A 23,297-nucleotide genomic window follows, 5' to 3' on the forward strand; every position below is an offset into this window, starting at 1 on the left:
TTCCTCCTTTCACTGGTCCATCCATCCATCTCAACATTCTTCTACCTACCCATCATCCATCATTCGCCCCATCTGTCCATTCCTCCATCAGTTTGCCAGTCCTTCCATCCATCCCTCCATCCATCAATCTCTGCATCCATCAATCTCTGCATCCATCAATCTCTGCATCCATCAATCTCTGCATCCATCAATCTCTCCATCCATCAATCTCTGCATCCATCAATCTCTGCATCCATCAATCTCTGCATCCATCAATCTCTGCATCCATCAATCTCTGCATCCATGTCTCTCTTTTCTTCTCCAGGACGATAATTGGGGTGAGACGACCACGGCGGTGACATCAGAGCGCAGTGCCTCCCTTGAAGATGTATCTCCGCGGCGCGGACCCTCAGAGTCTCAGCCAGGCAGGCCTGGTGCTCGGACCATGTTGGGGTTCTATACTTTCTGTATTCTGGGGGTTCTCACACTTCTGACTCCTCCTCTCTTTATCCTTCTTCCTCAGGTGCTGTGGCGCTCCGACCTGGAGCCCTGCGGGGTAATCTGTGAGGGTCTTTATGTCTCTGTGGCATTTAAGATGCTGTTCATGATCCTGGGCTCCTGGGCGGTTTTCCTTCGTACTCCGCGCTACGTTCTGCCCCGTCTGGTGGAGTTTCGGGCTTTCTTGCTTCTTCTGCTTTGCATCTTCCTTCTCTCCTATTGGCTGTTCTATATAGTGAGGGTCCTGGGTGGCCGGGAGCGGAACTTGCTGAGTGTGGTCCAGTATGCTGCCTCCCTGGTGGATGCCTTCATCTTCATCCATTACCTGGCTGTGGTTCTACTGGAGCTGAGACAACTGCAGGCCTACTACATCCTGACGGTGGTCCGGAGCAGTGATGGGGAGAGCCGATTCTACACCCTGGGGACAGTCAGGTATGACCACAGCTATCACCCTATATACCCACCACAGCCATCACCCTATATACCAACCACAGCCATCACCCTATATACCCACCACAGCTATCACCCTATATACCCACCACAGCCCTCATCCTATATACCCACCACAGCTATCACCCTATATACCCACCACAGCCATCACCCTATATACCCACCACAGCCATCACCCTATATACCCACCACAGCCATCACCCTATATACCCACCACAGCTATCACCCTATATACCCACCACAGCTATCACCCTATATACCCACCACAGCCCTCATCCTATATACCAACCACAGCCCTCACCCTACATACCCACCACAGCCATCACCCTATATACCCACCACAGCTATCACCCTATATACCCACCACAGCCCTCATCCTATATACCCACCACAGCTATCACCCTATATACCCACCACAGCCATCACCCTATATACCCACCACAGCCCTCATCCTATATACCAACCACAGCCCTCACCCTATATACCCACCACAGCCCTCATCCTATATACCAACCACAGCCCTCACCCTACATACCCACCACAGCTATCACCCTATATACCCACCACAGCTTTCACCCTATATACCCACCACAGCCATCACCCTATATACCCACCACAGCTATCACCCTATATACCCACCACAGCTATCACCCTATATACCCACCACAGCTTTCACCCTATATACCCACCACAGCTATCACCCTATATACCCACCACAACCCTCACCCTATATACCCACCACAGCTATCACCCTATATACCCACCACAGCCCTCATCCTATATACCAACCACAGCCCTCACCCTATATACCCACCACAGCTATCACCCTATATACCCACCACAGCTTTCACCCTATATACCCACCACAGCTATTACCCTATATACCCACCACAGCTTTCACCCTATATACCCAACACAGCTATCACCCTATATACCCACCACAGCCATCACCCTATATACCCACCACAGCCCTCATCCTATATACCCACCACAGCTATCACCCTATATACCAACCACAGCCCTCACCCTATATACCCAACACAGCTATCACCCTCTATACCCACCACAGCTATTACCCTATATACCCACCACAGCTATCACCCTATATACCCACCACAGCCCTCACCCTATATACCCACCACAACCCTCATCCTATATACCCACCACAGCTATTACCCTATATACCCACCACAGCTATCACCCTATATACCAACCACAGCCCTCACCCTATATACCCAACACAGCTATCACCCTATATACCCACCACAGCCATCACCCTATATACCCACCACAGCCCTCATCCTATATACCAACCACAGCCCTCACCCTATATACCCACCACAGCTTTCACCCTATATACCCACCACAGCCATCACCCTATATACCCACCACAGCCATCACCCTATATACCCACCACAGCCCTCATCCTATATACCAACCACAGCCCTCACCCTATATACCCACCACAGCTATCACCCTATATACCCACCACAGCTATCACCCTATATACCCACCACAGCTTTCACCCTATATACCCACCACAGCCATCACCCTATATACCCACCAAAGCTATCACCCTATATACCCACCACAGCCATCACCCTATATACCCACCACAGCTTTCACCCTATATACCCACCACAGCCATCACCCTATATACCCACCACAGCCCTCACCCTATATACCCACCACAGCCCTCACCCTATATACCCACCACAGCCATCACTCTATATACCCACCACAGCCCTCACCCTATATACCCACCACAGCCATCACCCTATATACCCACCACAGCTATCACCCTATATACCCACCACAGCCATCACCCTATATACCCACCACAGCTTTCACCCTATATACCCACCACAGCTATTACCCTATATACCCACCACAGCTATTACCCTATATACCCACCACAGCTTTTACCCTATATACCCACCACAGCTATCACCCTATATACCCACCACAGCTATTACCCTATATACCAACCACAGCCCTCACCCTATATACCCAACACAGCTATCACCCTATATACCCACCACAGCCATCACCCTATATACCCACCACAGCCCTCATCCTATATACCAACCACAGCCCTCACCCTATATACCCACCACAGCTTTCACCCTATATACCCAACACAGCTATCACCCTATATACCCACCACATCTATCACCCTATATACCCACCACAGCCATCACCCTATATACCCACCACAGCCCTCACCCTATATACCAACCACAGCCCTCATCCTATATACCCACCACAGCCCTCACCCTATATACCCACCACAGCTATTACCCTATATACCCACCACAGCTATCACCCTATATACCCACCACAGCCATCACCCTATATACCCACCACAGCCATCACCCTATATACCCACCACAGCCCTCATCCTATATACCAACCACAGCCCTCACCCTATATACCCACCACAGCTATTACCCTATATACCCACCACAGCTTTCACCCTATATACCCACCACAGCTATCACCCTATATACCCACCACAGCCATCACCCTATATACCCACCACAGCCATCACCCTATATACCCACCACAGCTATTACCCTATATACCCACCACAGCTTTCACCCTATATACCCACCACAGCTATCACCCTATATTCCCACCAAAGCTATCACCCTATATACCCACCACAGCTTTCACCCTATATACCCACCACAGCTATCACCCTATATACCAACCACAGCCCTCACTCTATATACCCAACACAGCTATCACCCTATATACCCACCACAGCTATCACCCTATATACCCACCACAGCCCTCACCCTATATACCCACCACAGCCCTCACCCTATATACCCACCACAGCTATTACCCTATATACCCACCACAGCTATCACCCTATATACCAACCACAGCCCTCACCCTATATACCCACCACAGCTCTCACCCTATATACCCACCACAGCCATCACCCTATATACCCACCACAGCTATCACCCTATATACCCAACACAGCTATCACCCTATATACCCACCACAGCTATCACCCTATATACCCACCACAGCTATTACCCTATATACCCACCACAGCCATCACCCTATATACCCACCACAGCCATCACCCTATATACCCACCCCAGCTATCACCCAATATACCCACCACAGCCATCACCCTATATACCCACCACAGCCCTCACCCTATATACCCAACACAGCTATCACCCTATATACCCACCACAGCTATTACCCTATATACCCACCACAGCCATCACCCTATATACCCACCACAGCCATCATCCTATATACCAACCACAGCCCTCACCCTATATACCCACCACAGCCCTCACCCTATATACCCACCACAGCCCTCACCCTATATACCCACCACAGCTATCACCCTATATACCCACCACAGCCCTCACCCTATATACCCACCACAGCTATCACCCTATATACCCACCACAGCCCTCACCCTATATACCCACCACAGCCATCACCCTATATACCCACCACAGCCCTCACCCTATATACCCACCACAGCCCTCACCCTATATACCCACCACAGCTATCACCCTATATACCCACCACAGCCCTCACCCTATATACCCACCACAGCTATCACCCTATATACCCACCACAGCTATCACCCTATATACCCACCACAGCCCTCATCCTATATACCCACCACAGCCCTCACCCTATATACCAACCACAGCCCTCACCCTATATACCCACCACAGCCCTCACCCTATATACCCACCACAGCTATCACCCTATATACCAACCACAGCCCTCACCCTATATACCCAACACAGCTATCACCCTATATACCCACCACAGCTATCACCCTATATACCCACCACAGCTTTCACCCTATATATCCACCACAGCCATCACCCTATATACCAACCACAGCCCTCACCCTATATACCCACCACAGCCCTCACCCTATATACCCACCACAGCTATCACCCTATATACCAACCACAGCCCTCACCTTATATACCCACCACAGCCCTCACCCTATATACCCACCACAGCTTTCACCCTATATACCCACCACAGCCCTCACCCTATATACCCACCACAGCTATCACCCTATATATCCACCACAGCCATCACCCTATATACCCACCACAGCCCTCATCCTATATACCCACCACAGCTATCACCCTATATACCCACCACAGCCCTCATCCTATATACCCACCACAGCCCTCACCCTATATACCCACCACAGCTATCACCCTATATACCCACCACAGCTATCACCCTATATACCCACCACAGCCCTCATCCTATATACCCACCACAGCTATCACCCTATATACCCACCACAGCCCTCACCCTATATACCCACCACAGCCATCACTCTATATACCCACCACAGCCCTCACCCTATATACCCACCACAGCCCTCATCCTATATACCCACCACAGCTATCACCCTATATACCCACCACAGCCCTCACCCTATATACCCAACACAGCTATCACCCTATATACCCACCACAGCTATCACCCTATATACCCACCACAGCTATCACCCTATATACCCACCACAGCTTTCACCCTATATACCCACCCCAGCTATCACCCAATATACCCTCCACAGCTATCACCCTATATACCCACCACAGCCCTCACCCTATATACCCACCACAGCCCTCACCCTATATACCCACCACAGCTATCACCCTATATACCCACCACAGCTATCACCCTATATACCCACCACAGCCCTCATCCTATATACCCACCACAGCCATCACCCTATATACCCACCACAGCTATCACCCTATATACCCACCACAGCCCTCATCCTATATACCCACCACAGCTATCACCCTATATACCCACCACAGCTATCACCCTATATACCCACCACAGCTATCACCCTATATACCCACCACAGCCATCACCCAATATACCCACCACAGCTATCACCCTATATACCCACCACAGCTATCACCCTATATACCCACCACAGCCATCACCCTATATACCCACCACAGCCCTCACCCTATATACCCACCACAGCCCTCACCCTATATACCCACCACAGCCCTCACCCTATATACCCACCACAGCTATCACCCTATATACCCACCACAGCCCTCACCCTATATACCCACCACAGCTATCACCCTATATACCCACCACAGCCCTCACCCTATATACCCACCACAGCCCTCATCCTATATACCCACCCCAGCCCTCATCCTATATGCCCACTTAAAGGAAAAAGCCACCTTAAGTTCCATACTGTATAATCCACTGCCACAAATTCCAAAAAGTCACATACTATTATTATACATTTATACACCTCAGTACCTTGAAAAAGTATTCACACCCCTTGCAATTTCCCACATTTTGTCACTTTACAACCAAAAACGTAAATGTATTTTATTGGGATTTTATGTGATAGACCAACGCAAAGTGGCCATAATTGTGAAGTGGAAGGAAAATGATAAATGATACAAATAAATCTGTGAAAAGTGTGGCTGCATTTGTATTCACCCCCCTTTACTCTGATACCTCTAACTAAAATCTAGAGGAACCAATTGCCTTCAGAAGTCACCTAATTAGTAAATAGAGTCCCCCTGTGTGTAATGTAATCTCAGTATAAATACAGCTGTTCTGTGAAGGTTTTTTGGAGAACCTCAGTGAACAAACAGCATCATGAAGACCAAGGAACACAGCAGACAGGTCAGGGATAAAGTTGTGGAGAAGTGTAAAGCAGGGTTAGGTTATATAAAAACCGACTGGCCGGGCCGCTACCAAGACATGGCCGTCCACCTAAACTGACCGGCCGGGCAAGGAGAGCATTCATCAGAGAAGCAGCCAAGAGGCCCATGGGAACTCTGGAGGAGCTGCAGAGATCCACAGCTCAGGTGGGAGAATCTGTCCACAGGACAACTATTAGTCGTGCGCTCCACAAATCTGCCCTTTATGGAAGAGTGAGAAGAAGAAAGCCATTGGTGGAAGAAAGCCATAAGAAGTCCCCATTGCAGTTTGGGAGAAGCCATGTGGGGGAGGAGCTCTGCTCAGAGGAGACCAAAATTCAACTTTTTGGCCTAAAAGCAAAACTCTATATGTGGGGGAAAACTAACACTGCACATCACCCTGAACACACCATCCCCACTGTGAAACATAGTGGTGGCAGCATCATGGTGTGGGGGTGCTTTTCTTCAGCAGGGACAGGGAAGATGGTCAGGGTTGATGGGAAGATGGATGGAGCCAAATACAGGGCAATCTTAGAAGAAAAGACTTGAGACTGGGGCGGAGGTTCACCTTCCAGCAGGACAACGACCCGAAACATCCAACCAGAGCTACAATGGAATGGTTTCATGTGTTAGAATGGCCCAGTCACAGTCCAGACCTAAATCACATTGGGAATCTGTGGCAAGACTTGAAAATCGCTGTTCACAGATGCTCTCCATCCAATCTGACAGAGATGAGATATTCTGCAGAGAAGAATGGGCAGAAATGTCCTCTCTAGATGTACAAAGCTGGTAGAGACATCCCCAAAAAGACTTGCAGCTGTAATTGCAGGGAAAGGCGGAGCTACAAAGTATTGACTCCGGGGGGTGAATACAAATGCAGCCACACTTTTCACAGATTTATTTGTACCATTTATCATTTTCCTTCCACTTCACAATTATGGCCACTTTGTGTCGGTCTATCACATAAAATCCCAATAAAATACATTTACATTTTTGGTTGTAACATGAGAAAATGTGGGGAATTTCAGGGGGTGTGAATACCTTTTCAAGGCACTGTATACGGCAGTGCTGTACAGAGAACACTGAGCAGTCACATTAGTTTTACAATGTAATATCTTCTTCTTCTCTGCAGTATACAAAGAGCTGCTCTGTATGTGTTGGAGAATTACTCGAAGGACTTCCCTGTTTACACTCCGGAGCCCAATGGCAGAAAGTTGGGAAAATCTTTGCGTCACTCGGAGGGTAAAGGTGTGGATGGTGAGTGGTGTGGTAGAATGGATGGGCAGGGGGGGATCCAGAGCCCATCTGTGTATTTTTCTTTCAATCTTTTTATTATTTTGAAGAAATAGAGTAGAAAATGACATAGAAACATGAGCCCAGAGCATTGGCAGAACATAGGGAAATTACAGTATGATATGAACCCTGAGGAGCGCCCAGGCATCGCATTATTGGCAGGTAACCATTGAGAAAGATGACCAACCAGCCCAGGGGAAGGAATATCTGTGCCATGTTATCACTATGCAATGGTGGAGATTACAACAAGACTATAAAACTGTACTCTTTGCTCTCACCGGATATACATTGAAAGGAAGTGTCTGAAGCAACACAAGAATGATGGAGACAAAGAAGAATTGGAAGGAGGGAAAAGAACAGAAGGGGAGGAAAAGAAGAAGTGATAGAAGGAGCCTGGAGCAGTGCTGTATCTTGGCCTAGGCCAACAAGGCCCAGGCCTAGGGCGGCACTTTGCAGGGGGGCAGCAGAAAAGCTGCACCTGCACAAAAAAAAAAAATAGCCTCCTCCTAGCTCCCGCACGAAAAAGGGTCCCCGCCAGCTTGCGCCCCACTTTTAGTATAGTGCCAGTCTTATGAGGCGAATTGGGCCAGAGGGCAGGGTCCAGAAGGGCAAATAAGTCTGGCACCCACATAAAGCACTCACACTTCTACCTACCAGTATGATAGTACCGGCGGGTAAGGACATTTGGTCCAAATATCTTAGGATGCACTAATGTCCACTGATAGGCTGCACTGGTGGCCACTGATGAGGCTACACTGATATGCTGCACTGATGGGCAGTAATGAGGCGGCACTGATAAGGCTGCACTGATGGGCAGTAATGAGGCGGCACTGATAAGGCTGCACGGATGGGCAGTAATGAGGCTGAACTTATGGGAACTGATGAGGCTACGCTGATGGGCACTGATACGCTGTGGTTGTGGTCTGTGGTTTATAGATGACAGAACGCTTCAGAAACAGGAAGGGGTGTGGCCTTTACAGGAAGGGGTGGGTCATATTTAAATTAGGGGGTGCACAAGTTTAGTCAGGCCTAGGGCAGCACAAAACCTAAATACACCACTGGCCTGGAGGGAAGATCGTAAGGCACATTAAGCTAGAAGGAAACATTCAATACATTGCAGATCTCTAGAGGTCAACATAGCTGGCCCATGGACTCCAAACCCTTTAAAAGCGATGAGAATTGTCAATAGGTTTGCTGGCGAGGTGCTCGTTTAGCATGATCCAAGAGACTTCGTGCCTAAACATAGGAACTGCAACAGAGGGTCTTCTCCATGAGCGAGCTATAGTAAGTTTAGCAGCCAGTAGCATAAAGAAGATCAGTCTTTGCGCTGATCATGGAAGGTTCTCTACTGGTTTATTTAGTAAAGTAACCTGTGGAGTTTGAGGCCTTTTGGCTAAGATGAAGTGTAGTATCTGTTCTTATCAGCTGGTATGGACCCTGATGGTTAGTATCGGCAGGGGCTGAAATGAACCGGGCGCTCTGGGCGTAACTGGAGGACCGGGAAGTAGGCACTGTCAGAGAAAGCCGGATGGGTCTGTTGCCTTCTGATTTGAATAGGTCCGCCCCTGTCAGTTTGAAGGGAGCGGGAAAGCCGGTTTCGCCAATTTTCCGGTTAGTACTGCTCCTGGATGTGATTGGTAAGGAATGGCGGATGGTGGTGGGGGAACCTTTCCTCCTGGGTTGAATCTGGCCTTGCAAAAGGCTTGTCCCCAGTTGAAGGCAGGTTCTCCCTAAGCTGTCTAAAATTCTGATGCCTCCTGATGGGATAGGGCTACACTGGGTCTGGCCGGGGGCTGAGACCGAAAAAAGCCCGTGGTGTACGTGCCCCTGGGGTGGCAGCCCAGGGGTGCCTCAATCTCACTGGTGAGGGGCAGCTCACCTGAGTTTTGTGGCACCTTGGTCACTGCACCATCACACTTTTTCAAGCACCTGCCTCTTGGGGTGGGCCTTTTGGCCAACACCAGAGGAATTTTTTATTCCTGGCCGGGGGGCCTGCCAAGGTTTTTCACTTTGGCACTACCCTGCACTTCTCCACTTCCCTTTTCCCCACTCTGTTTTTCTTTGTTGTGTGTCACGTTTGTCCCTTTTTTTGGTTGAGCACTTTGCACGACTTTGATGGCGTAGGTCCTCGGGCCTGCCCTGTAAGTCTTGGGAGGGGGTGGATATGGCCTTTTGGCTTAGTTCGCCCTCTCCCATGGGGTCTCCCTTCGGGGGAGCCCTACCTAGTACTCGGGGTGGGCTGTTTCGGCAGTCCCCCTGAAGAATGGGGTCCGCCCGGTTTCGGCTGGGTGGACCTAAGTGAGTACCTCAGTCCCTGTCAGGAGCTTCGCGCCCCGGGGGATCAGGGTCAGGGCCCTTCCTCTTCGGAGGAGGGCCATGTGTGTACGCCTTGTGCACTTTTTGTGTGTCCACGTTTGCGTGTGTGCACTTTTTTATGCACCGGGGTCCGGGTGTTAAGTCTTTTGAGTGTGTTTCACACACCACGGGCTTTAAAATAAAGAAAAAAAACCTGTGGAGTTTGAGGTACCGGGGCCCCAGAGTCTCTCCTGAATCAGGCAATCAGCCTATTCTAGAAGCCCTGCAGTTTTGGACATTCCCACCAAATGTGACACATTGTGCCAATAGAGTGACAGCTACGAAAGCACAAAGGCGAGAAATTCAGAAAAAGCCTTGAAAGACGGGAAGGAACCATATATCATCTAGTCATAACGTTCACATTCGCCTCCACCAAGGAAATGTTTAAAAATGCAAAATGGAAACAGGCATGCCAATGGTCCGCATTCCTCTCCGAAGTCGAGTCCCAGGCCTGCATATAAGGCAGTTTGTCAGCAATAGTCTATAAATAATCAAAATTCCCCCTCTCTGACCCACATCCTGGGCACACCACTTTTCATAAGGAGTCACCTTAGGATCCTCAAGAACCCCTGGGCCCAAAGACAAACAAGGACATTTGGTAGAACCAAAAGATTTCTGATGTAGGTTTTTCCAGCTTGGAATGACAGTGTTGTATAGTAAAGGGGCCATTAGGGGTCAAAAAAGTGGCCAATCCTATAGAGACCTTTGTTAACCAGCTGTGTATTTTATCAATGAATCTACAATATGTAATATGGGGGGTTGATAATCATCTCCCAGACACCCTCTTCCCCCATCCTAATCTTTCTGTTCAGTCTTTTCCGGGTCGACTTCATAAATGGAAAGTAGAGAGTGAAGGAATAATAATATAATGTCATTATCTTATGTTTGGAGGTGACCCAAATCCAGAATATGATACGTAATACTTGACGGCAAATTCGGGGGTTCCCAGGTCCTGGATAGGTTCAGTAAATGATGAAAAACCCCAGCTCTAGTTGTTCAAAATAGAATAAGAACAAACACATAAAAGACCATATGGCGCTTTTCCACTGCCTGGTACGGATCCGTTTGGCGCTTTTCCACTGCATGGTACGGGTTAGAACGGTTTGGTACAGCGGCGCTTTTCCACTGCATGGTACGGATCGGTTTGGCTCTTTTCCACTGCATGGTACCGCATGGTACTGGTTAGAACGGTTCGGTACGGTTTGGTACAGCGGCGCTTTTCCACTACATGGTACGGCGTCGGTACGGCTCGCTTAAACAGTACCACCTCAGTTGGGGTTCCAAGCAGGCCGTACCGATACCCTATCCCACAATCCTTTGCATGCAGCATTGATTGTTTGTCACTACTAGCCACTGATTGGTCAGAGAATCGTTGTAATCCCACCCACTTACTACTAAGTACTACAACGGTGGAAAAGCAAACCGAGCCGAGTAGAGCCTATACAGTGCTGAAAGGTGCCGACTCGTACCACGCAGTGGAAAAGCAAACTGAGCCGAGCTGGGCCAAGCAGTGCCGAGTGGAGCCGAGCCGGTACTGGCAGTGGAAAAGTGCCATTAGAGTACTCAAAGCAAACCACTGTTGTAGAATATCCCGATCTTCAGTTATTTTACATCCCGTACCTGGAACATGTGCAAAAAATGGTATTGTTTGCATCAATATATTGCAGGAATGACACTCGAAAAAGCTTCCTGATTTCACAAGCCCTCCTAGCCTACTTAATGGTGATTTCCTCTGTACCCAAATAAACCTTTAAGCCCATTTGACTAAGTAGGATTCTTCTCCAGCTTCAGCTTCCTCCCCCAAGCAGCAGACTTGGAATGCATGAACTAGAGTTATCTGGAACTTTACCCTCCCCAGGCAGCAGGAGGCAAGGACCCCCTACCAAACACACACACCATCCAAGCAACAGGCCTGAGAGACAAGGACCTTCCACAACACAAATTCTCTCCAGGTAGCAGGCCATAAAGCATGATCTGGACCACTATGGGGCTATACCTGTCCAGGCAGCAAGCCTGGGAGGCAAATACCTTCCACCATTCATATAATTTCCAGGCAGCAAACCCGAGAGACAAGGACCTTCCACTATACAATTTGACTCAGGGAAGTACCATAAACTGGACCACTCTGGAACTATATGCTGCTCGGATAACAGGCCTAGAAGGCAAAGACCTTCCACCACTCATATCCTCTCCAGGCAGCAAACCCGAGAGACAAGGACCTTCCACTACACAAATTCTCTCTAGGAAGAAGCATAAACTGGACCACTCTGGAACTATATGCTGCTCAGATAACAGGCTTAGAAGGCAAGGACCTTCTACCACACACATTCTCTCCAGGTAGCAAGCCTTAGAAGCATTAACTGGACCACTCTAGACATATACCCTCCCCAGACAGCAGGCCTGGAAGACAAAGACCTTCCCCGACTCATATCTTCACCAGGCAGCAGGTCTTGGAGGCAAGGATCATCAATCACTCAAATCCTCTCTAGGCAGCAGGCCTTATACCACACACACCCTCTCCAGGAAGCAGGCCCTAGAAACATTAGAAGGCTTAGAAGCATGGACTGGACCACTCTGGAGCTGTACCTTCCCCAGGCAGCAGGCCCAGGAGGGAAGGACCTTCCACCACACACATCCTCTCTAGGCAGTAGGCCCAGGAGGGAAGGATCTTCCACCACACACATCCTCTCTAGGCAGCAGGCCCAGGAGGGAATGACCTTCCACCACACACATCCTCTCCATGCAGCAGGCCCAGGAGGGAAGGACCTTCCACCACACACATCCTCTCCAGGCAGCAGGCCCAGGAGGTAAGGACCTTCCACCACACACATCCTCTCCAGGCAGCAGGCCCAGGAGGGAAGGACCTTCCACCACACACATCCTCTCTAGGCAGCAGGCCCAGGAGGGAATGACCTTCCACCACACACATCCTCTCCAGGCAGCAGGCCCAGGAGGGAATGAACTTCCACCACACACATCCTCTCCAGGCAGCAGGCCCAGGAGGGAATGAACTTCCACCACACACATCCTCTCCAGGCAGTAGGCCCAGGAGGGAAGGACCTTCCACCACACACATCCTCTCTAGGCAGCAGGCCCAGGAGGGAATGACCTTCCACCACACACATCCTCTCTAGGCAGCAGGCCCAGGAGGGAAGGACCTTCCACCACACACATCCTCTCCAGGCAGCAGGCCCAGGAGGGAAGGACCTTCCACCACACATCCTCTCCAGGCATCAGGCCCAGGAGGGAATGACCTTCCACCACACACATCCTCTCCAGGCAGCAGGCCCAGGAGGGAAAGACCTTCCACCACACACATCCTCTCTAGGCAGCAGGCCCAGGAGGGAATGACCTTCCACCACACACATCCTCTCCAGGCAGCAGGCCCAGGAGGGAATGACCTTCCACCACACACATCCTCTCCAGGCAGAAGGCCCAGGAGGGAAGGACCTTCCACCACTCACATCCTCTCCAGGCAGCAGGCCCAGGAGGGAAGGAACTTCCACCGCACACATCCTCTCCAGGCAGCAGGCCCAGGAGGGAATGCCCTTCCACCACACACATCCTCTCTAGGCAGTAGGCCCAGGAGGGAAGGATCTTCCACCACACACATCCTCTCTAGGCAGCAGGCCCAGGAGGGAATGACCTTCCACCACACACATCCTCTCCATGCAGCAGGCCCAGGAGGGAAGGACCTTCCACCACACACATCCTCTCCAGGCAGCAGGCCCAGGAGGGAAGGACCTTCCACCACACACATCCTCTCCGTGCAGCAGGCCCAGGAGGGAAGGACCTTCCACCACACAAATCCTCTCCAGGCAGCAGGCCCAGGAGGGAAGGACCTTCCACCACTCACATCCTCTCCAGGCAGCAGGCCCAGGAGGGAAGGAACTTCCACCGCACACATCCTCTCCAGGCAGCAGGCCCAGGAGGGAATGCCCTTCCACCACACACATCCTCTCCAGGCAGCAGGCCCAGGAGGGAAGGACCTTCCACCACACACATCCTCTCCAGGCAGCAGGCCCAGGAGGGAATGCCCTTCCACCACACACATCCTCTCCAGGCAGCAGGCCCAGGAGGGAATGAACTTCCATAACACACATCCTCTCCAGGCAGTAGGCCCAGGAGGGAATGCCCTTCCACCACACACATCCTCTCCAGGCAGCAGGCCCAGGAGGGAAAGACCTTCCACCACACACATCCTCTCTAGGCAGCAGGCCCAGGAGGGAATGACCTTCCACCACACACATCCTCTCCAGGCAGCAGGCCCAGGAGGGAATGACCTTCCACCACACACATCCTCTCCAGGCAGCAGGCCCAGGAGGGAAGGACCTTCCACCACACATCCTCTCCAGGCAGCAGGCCCAGGAGGGAATGACCTTCCACCACACACATCCTCTCCAGGCAGCAGGCCCAGGAGGGAAGGACCTTCCACCACACACATCCTCTCTAGGCAGCAGGCCCAGGAGGGAATGACCTTCCACCACACACATCCTCTCCAGGCAGCAGGCCCAGGAGGGAATGACCTTCCACCACACACATCCTCTCCAGGCAGCAGGCCCAGGAGGGAATGACCTTCCACCACACACATCCTCTCTAGGCAGCAGGCCCAGGAGGGAATGCCCTTCCACCACACACATCCTCTCCAGGCAGAAGGCCCAGGAGGGAAGGACCTTCCACCACACACATCCTCTCCAGGCAGCAGGCCCAGGAGGGAAGGACCTTCCACCACACACATCCTCTCCAGGCAGCAGGCCCAGGAGGGAATGACCTTCCACCACACACATCCTCTCCAGGCAGAAGGCCCAGGAGGGAATGACCTTCCACCACACACATCCTCTCCATGCAGCAGGCCCAGGAGGGAATGACCTTCCACCACACACATCCTCTCCAGGCAGAAGGCCCAGGAGGGAAGGACCTTCCACCACACACATCCTCTCCAGGCAGAAGGCCCAGGAGGGAATGACCTTCCACCACACACATCCTCTCCAGGCAGCAGGCCCAGGAGGGAATGACCTTCCACCACACACATCCTCTCCAGGCAGAAGGCCCAGGAGGGAATGACCTTCCACCACACACATCCTCTCCATGCAGCAGGCCCAGGAGGGAATGACCTTCCACCACACACATCCTCTCCAGGCAGAAGGCCCAGGAGGGAATGACCTTCCACCACACACATCCTCTCCATGCAGCAGGCCCAGGAGGGAATGACCTTCCACCACACACATCCTCTCTAGGCAGCAGGCCCAGGAGGGAATGACCTTCCACCACACACATCCTCTCCAGGCAGCAGGCCCAGGAGGGAAGGACCTTCCACCACACACATCCTCTCCAGGCAGAAGGCCCAGGAGGGAAGGACCTTCCACCGCACACATCCTCTCCAGGCAGCAGGCCCAGGAGGGAAGGACCTTCCACCACACACATCATCTCCAGGCAGCAGGCCCAGGAGGGAATGCCCTTCCACCACACACATCCTCTCTAGGCAGCAGGCCCAGGAGGGAATGACCTTCCACCACACACATCCTCTCCATGCAGCAGGCCCAGGAGGGAAGGACCTTCCACCACACACATCCTCTCCAGGCAGCAGGCCCAGGAGGGAATGACCTTCCACCGCACACATCCTCTCCAGGCAGCAGGCCCAGGAGGGAATGCCCTTCCACCACACACATCCTCTCCAGGCAGCAGGCCCAGGAGGGAATGAACTTCCACCACACACATCCTCTCTAGGCAGTAGGCCCAGGAGGGAAGGATCTTCCACCACACACATCCTCTCTAGGCAGCAGGCCCAGGAGGGAATGACCTTCCACCACGCACATCCTCTCCATGCAGCAGGCCCAGGAGGGAATGCCCTTCCACCACACACATCCTCTCTAGGCAGTAGGCCCAGGAGGGAAGGATCTTCCACCACACACATCCTCTCTAGGCAGGAGGCCCAGGAGGGAATGACCTTCCACCACACACATCCTCTCCATGCAGCAGGCCCAGGAGGGAAGGACCTTCCACCACACACATCCTCTCCAGGCAGCAGGCCCAGGAGGGAAGGACCTTCCACCACACACATCCTCTCCAGGCAGCAGGCCCAGGAGGGAATGACCTTCCACCACACACATCCTCTCCAGGCAGCAGGCCCAGGAGGGAAGGACCTTCCACCACACACATCCTCTCCAGGCAGCAGGCCCAGGAGGGAATGACCTTCCACCACTCACATCCTCTCCATGCAGCAGGCCCAGGAGGGAATGACCTTCCACCACACACATCCTCTCCAGGCAGCAGGCCCAGGAGGGAATGACCTTCCACCACACACATCCTCTCCAGGCAGCAGGCCCAGGAGGGAAGGACCTTCCACCACACACATCCTCTCCATGCAGCAGGCCCAGGAGGGAAGGATCCTTCTAAAAGGTGTCCCCAAGTGTGTATCATCTTCCTCAGCCCAAATCAATGGCATAAACCCCTCAGCGATTGGAATTAATATTCTTAACCCCATACATTGTACAGTATCTGCTCACTGGAGGAGAACACTGCCTAGAAGCTAGAAAAAGCAATCAATGTCCTTGGGCTTTGGAGAAACCCAGCAAACCCAGATAACATAAACAAGGCTCAGACCTGCTATAGCCAGGGGGCAACTGGACCAATGACACCCAAGGCAGGGTCCCTACAGTATAACTAGCCCAGGAAGGGAGGAACAGTATACTAAGCCATAGAAAGACTCCCCAGCACTCAGTCCTGATAGGAAGCATAAAAAGGACCTAACAGATCAACATGTGGTATGAAAGCAGAGATTGAAGCTATGTGAAGCTGGAGAGATGCCAACTGTCCCAGATTTCCTGGGGCAGTCCCACATCCTCAACCTCTGTCTGTGTCTCGGGAATCACAGCATCACTTTTATTTGAGTTCCTGAGCATGTGCAGTAACTTGAAAAAGTTATGAACTGATTGGACCATGGCTGTGAGTGGGCACTCTCTACATATTTAGGGGTGGTACCCTGTAAGGGAGTGGCCATAGACTAGGCATGGCCACCTGAAAAGTAGGCATGTAAAGTGTGGGCCCTGGGGGGGGGGGTGATCAATATGTTGGTAAGTATAAGTGTGTGTAATTATTGTTTGTGGTGGCCCAGCTTCTCCACCCCCCCCCCTCACCTCCCTACATAAGAGGAGGAATGAAGGGGAATACTAGAGACTGACAGTTGAGTGACAGTTTCTGAGTTTGCTGTGTCTTTTTGACATTACATCCAAGATGGCGGCACTCAGCGGCAGGCTCAGGGTTTTAGATGTCTATAAATGGGAGGATAACATGAAAAGGATACATTAAATGTAGTATATACACCAATCAGCCATAACTTTATGACCACTGAGAGGTTAAGTAATAACATTGATTATCTGGTTACAATGGCACCTGAAAGTGGGTGGGATATATAAGCCAGCAAGTGAACATGTTGTACCTGAAGGTGATGTGTATGGGGCTGTGTAGCCGCAGACCGGTCAGGGGCCTATGCTGACCCGTGTCCACAGCCAAAAGCAACTACAATGGGCACGTGAGCGTCACAACTGGAGCACAGAGCAATGGAAGATGGTGGCCTGGTCTGATGGATTCAAGAATGGTTTGAGGAACATAACAAGGAGGTTGAGGTGTTGACTTGGCTTCTAATTTCCCCAGATCTCAATCCAATCGAGCATCTGTGGGAGGTGTTGGAAAAACAAGTACGATCCATGGAGGTCCCACCTCCCAACTTACAGGATCTGCTACTGATGGCTACAGAGCTGGAGGACGCAGCAATGGAAGAAGGTGGCCTGTCTGATGTCTTTTCCATCATGTGGATGGGTGGGTTTGTCACTTACCTGGGAAGGAGATGGCACCAGGATGCTGTATGGCACGAAGACAAGCAAGCAGAGGCAGTGTAATGCTTTGGCCAATGTTCTTCTGGGAAATCTTGGCACCTGCCATTCATGTGAATGTTACTGGGCACAAGGCACCTACCTAAACATTGTTGTGACCAAGTACACCCCTACATGATAACCGTATTCCCCGATGGGAGTGGCCTCTTTCTGCAGGATAATGCACCCTGCCACACTGCAAAAATAATTCAGGAATGGTTCGAGGAATACTAGTTTGAGTTGTTGACCTGGCCTCCGGAATCTCCAGATCTTAAACCAATCGAGCAGCTGTAGGATGTGCTGGAAAAACAAGTCTGAATCATGGGGGACCCACCTCACACCTTACAGGACTAGGATCTGCTTATAAGGGCTTGGTGCCAGATACCAAAGCACACCTTCAGAGGTCTAGAGGGGTCCATGCCTCGACAGGTCAGGGCAAAATGGGGACCTACTCAATATTAGGTGGGACATCACAATGGCTAGGCTCTGTAAAATCCCATAGGGAGATTATTGTATAAATGAATGGTCTGGTGACAAGGTCTTAAAGGCGCAATCATCAGAGCAGCCGCCATTTTTGCTGTGTTGGATTTGGTGTATGGCAAGGCTCAAAGGATTTGCATTCAGCACAACCATCTTCTTTATTCCATATTTCACATCACCAAGACCAAAAGTGCAACAGATATAGCAGTTCATGACAAAATGCTTTGTTTTTGTTGAATAAAAAAGGTTCTTTACTGACCCAGAACATTTGCTGTGATGTGAAGGATGGACCAGAGCGGACAATACCACTGTGCTGAAAGCTATTCCCTTGAAGTTGCATCTACTATTTGTTATTTGGAGGGTTTTAAAATGTACTAAGCTCATTTTTACTCTCCCCAGGCCTGGGACAAAGCACAGCCAGCCAATCACAGCTCACTTCTTCTAACTACAAGGACCGCTACTACGAAGATATAGAATACGAGCGCAGAATCCGCAGGCGCCGCGCCAGGTGACGTATGGTACAACCTTCTCATATGGAGAATGTAACACCGTATAGATCTGCACAGTCATCCCTATCATTGTTCCCAATAACAGGGGATCATGGGAAAGGCCATGCTGGTTCGTCTGTAGGATAGTCATGTGACTACGCAGCACATACCATATTTCCAGTAACAGGGGATCATGGGAAAGTCCACATTGGTCCATCTGTAGGGTAGTCATGTGACAATACAACACCATATTTTCAGTAACAGGGAATCCTGGAAAAGTCTACGCTGGTCCGTCTTTAGGATAGTCATGTGACAAAACAGCACAACACCATATTTCCAGTAACAGGGAATCATGGGAAAGTCCACATTGGTCCATCTGTAGGGTAGTTATGTGACTACCCAGAACAATACCATATTTCCAGTAACAGGGAATCATGGGAAAGGCCGCCTTTGTCCATTTGTATGATAGTCATGTGACTATGCAGCACAACGCCATATTTCCAGTAACAAGGGATCATGGGAAAGGCCATGCTGGTCCCTCTGTAGGATAGTCATGTGACTATGCAGCACAACACCATATTTCTAGTAACAAGGAATCATGGGAAAGTCCACATTGGTCCATCTGTAGGATAGTCATGTGACTACACAGCACAACACCATATTTCCAGTAACAGGGAATCATAGGAAAGGCCATGCTGGTTCGTCTTTAGGATAGTCATGTGACTACCCAGAACAACACCATATTTCCAGTAACAGGGGATCATGGGAAAGTCCACGCTGGTCCGTCTTTAGGATAGTCATGTGACTACCCAGAACAACACCATATTTCCAGTAACAGGGAATCATGGGAAAGGCCATGCTGGTTCGTCTTTAGGATAGTCATGTGACTACCCAGAACAACACCATATTTCCAGTAACAGGGGAATCATGGGAATGGCCATGCTGGTCCATCTGTAGGATAGTCATGCGACTACCCAGAACAATGCCATATTTCCAGTAACAGGGGATCATGGGAAAGGCCACGCTGGTCCATCTGTAGGATAGTCATGTGACTACCCAGAACAACACCATATTTCCAGTAACAGGGGATCATGGGAAAGTCCATGTTGGTGCGTCTGTAGGATAGTCATGCGACTACCCAGAACAACACCATATTTCCAGTAACAGGGGATCATGGGAAAGGCCATGCTGGTCCGTCTGTAGGATAGTCATGCGACTACGCAGCACAACACCATATTTCCAGTAACTGGGGATCATGGTAAACTCCACGCTGGTCCGTCATTAGGATAGCTGTGGGATTAAATAGAAGATCCCCATGTTTCCAGTTACAAGGAATGATGGGAAATACATAAGGGAAGGTGATATTGGTCTTCTGTAGGATAGAAATAGATCCCAGTTGCTAAGGTGCAACGTCCCCATAGATAGAACAAAAGACAGTCCGCGAGGATGGGATGTTTTAGGCACCAAAAACGAGGAAATCTGGGAAATACATACAGGACGCCCATGATGGACCTTCTGTAGAATAGTCACGTGACCACTCAGCTCAGCGCCATGTTTCCAGTAACAAGACATTATAGGAAAGGACCTGCTGGTCCATCTGTAGGATAGTCATTGAATTGTTTAGCACAGTACCATGTATCTAGCAACAAGGGGTTGTGGGAAATACATAGGGGATGTCCATGATGGACCTTCTGTAGAATAGCCATGCAACCACTCAGCACAGCGCCATGATTCCAGTAAAAGAAAAATGATGGGAAATACATAGGGGCAGTTCGGATGGTCCTTATGTAAAATTGTCATGTGAATTGTCTGCACAGCGCCATGTTTCCGATAACACAGGATTATAGGAAATACATAGGGTCACCCATGATGGTCCTTCTGTAGGATACTCATGTGATGACTCAGCTGAGCGCCTTGTATCCAGTAAAAAGGGATTATGGGAAAGGCTATGTTGGTCCTTCTCTAAAATAGTCATTGGATTTCTGAACACAGCACCATGTATCCAGTAACAATGGATTGTGGGAAATTCATAGGGGACGCCCATGAGGATCCTTCTGCAGGAGAGCCATGTTTCCAGTAAAAAAATAGATATGGGAAATACATAGGAGGTGGTCATGATCGCCCTTCTGTAGGTTAGTCATGTGACTTCTCAGCACAGCACCATGTTTCCAGTAGCAAGGGATTCTGGGAAATACATAGGGGTTAGTGATAATGGTTCTCCTGAAGCATATCTATGTTTTGTATATCTGTAGATGATACGCTGTGTGATTTATATGCTCAGTGATACATTTTGGTTTCTTTGTACATGTTGGCAGGCTGGTGGTCGCTGTGCACCGCGCCTTCTCACAGGTGAATCTCTTGGATGACGGCACAAAATCTTCCCAAGCTTTACCACCAAGAGAGGCAGCCCAGAGCGTCTTCCCCCTCATCGCACAGAGCCTGCAACGCTACCTCCGCACCACGCGGCAGGCACACCTGTACAGCATGGAGGCCATCATCCACCACCTCAGCCAGTGTCTGACTCACAATATGTCTGCTCAGGTACCCTGGCTCCATGGGCCTACAGAGCTCAGAGCACTTCCAGTCAGCAGAGATCAGATATTATGGTTGGAGTGCCATCTCCAGTCCTCCAGGGTCCCCTATGGGTCATAATTTCAGGATTTCCCTCAGTTGGGAACATCTGTGGTGCCTAATGGGTGCCTAATGATCCTGCTGTGATCCTACACTAGATGCTGGAAATCCAGAGCACGTGACCCGTCAGGAGAACCTGAGGACCACACTTCAGGTACCTTGGCTCTCTGAGTCTACAATATACTCTGCAGAGCCCTGATCTCTTTCAGTCAGCAGAGATCAGATATTATGGGTGGAGTGCCATCTCCAGTCCTCCAGGGTCCCTACGGATCAGCATTTCCTTAGTGGGAACATCTGTGGTGCCTACTGATAATGCTGTGATCCTACACTAGATGCAGGAAATCCAGAGTACATGAGCAGTATGGAGGAACCTGGGGACCACACCTCCGAGTTTTCAGTAAGAGAGGATTAAGGGAAGGAAGGAGGTACTGTAGGTGTAGGTAGGTTTCCTTTTGTGGGAGGAACTCATAGAGTCTTATGACACTTTTAGAGATTGTTTGTGGTTTGGTTGTATTTCCTGGGTACAGAAATGAGTTTTGGGGTGTACAGTCAGTGATCTGGGTGTATTTTGTAACATCTCTTGATATCACTTATCTCTCTCCCCTACAGGCCTTCCTGGAGCAATACCTGCGGCCGGGGCCCACCTGCCAGTACTCTGGGGCCAACGTAGATCAGTGGACGTTGCTGAGTGAGGAGTCGGTCACTGGGACCCTGCACTCCTCTCTGACCTTCTGCCTGCGTGGAGGGGACACTCAGCTGGTGGTCAGTGTGAGTCGGATCCCCAGACTAACGCTGGGTGAGAGCTTCGTCCCACCTAACTCCCATCACTTTGTGGTGAGACACTACCCTCCCGTCCTGGACATGTCCACCATCTCCCCGGCTTGACCACACAGGACATACTGTATATTTGCTGTATGAAAGGCTTGGGTCCAGAGTGGCCCCATGGGGGAATGTGTGGCCCCATCCTACTTGCCAGCCTGTGTAAACTCTTCAGCTTCACTGAGGTTACATAAACTGTATATCCAAAACGCCAGTATATCGACCTCAATGCAGATACGTTCTGGCGCCTCAGGAGAAAAAGGAGTGTTTCTGCTAAATGTATGAGCAATGGGGTCTGCTGCCCCTCCAGCACATAACCTTTATATTTATCAGGTAACATACAAAGTTCTATACACATATCGCTCTCACTAACCCCAACGCAACACACATGTTGTACAAAGCACACATAGCGTACAAAGTTCTCTAATATAGCGCTCTCACTAACACGAGCGCAGCACACATATGTTGTAAAAGTTCTCACTAACCCGAACGCAGCACATTTATGTCTTCTTACATTGTATTAGCTGACGGCTGAGGCCTGGGGTGAGGACGTTTCTATCTGGCACATATATAGAGATGATGTGTATTCGCTATCACCTGTCATGGAAAGCCGTATAACCTTGTACATGACGGGGTCAGGGATAGCGGTGACAACGCCGTGAATGCAGTATTATGGAAGTCGACAAGAACTTGGAATATTCAGAATCTGGAGAGATCCCGATAATGTA

General features: G+C 50.4%; 1 protein-coding gene across 2 annotated transcripts in view; it reads left to right on the plus strand.

Annotated features, from left to right (window-relative positions):
• Positions 1-22,643, plus strand: part of LOC309546115 (vang-like protein 2) — a 35,981-nt gene extending 13,338 nt beyond the window's left edge. For both annotated transcript variants that reach the window (XM_082245642.1, XM_082245643.1), the window contains exons 4-8: positions 305-909; positions 7,765-7,889; positions 19,031-19,139; positions 21,435-21,660; positions 22,360-22,643. In XM_082245642.1, the coding sequence (XP_082101768.1) occupies positions 305-909; positions 7,765-7,889; positions 19,031-19,139; positions 21,435-21,660; positions 22,360-22,635 (1,341 nt within the window). In that variant the 3' untranslated portion in view covers positions 22,636-22,643. The remainder of the gene's footprint in view (positions 1-304; positions 910-7,764; positions 7,890-19,030; positions 19,140-21,434; positions 21,661-22,359) is intronic.
• Positions 22,644-23,297: the final 654 nt, after the last annotated feature.

Source organism: Pelophylax lessonae (assembly GCF_965119305.1).
Source record: "Pelophylax lessonae genome assembly, chromosome: 2".
Lineage (NCBI taxonomy): Eukaryota > Metazoa > Chordata > Amphibia > Anura > Ranidae > Pelophylax > Pelophylax lessonae.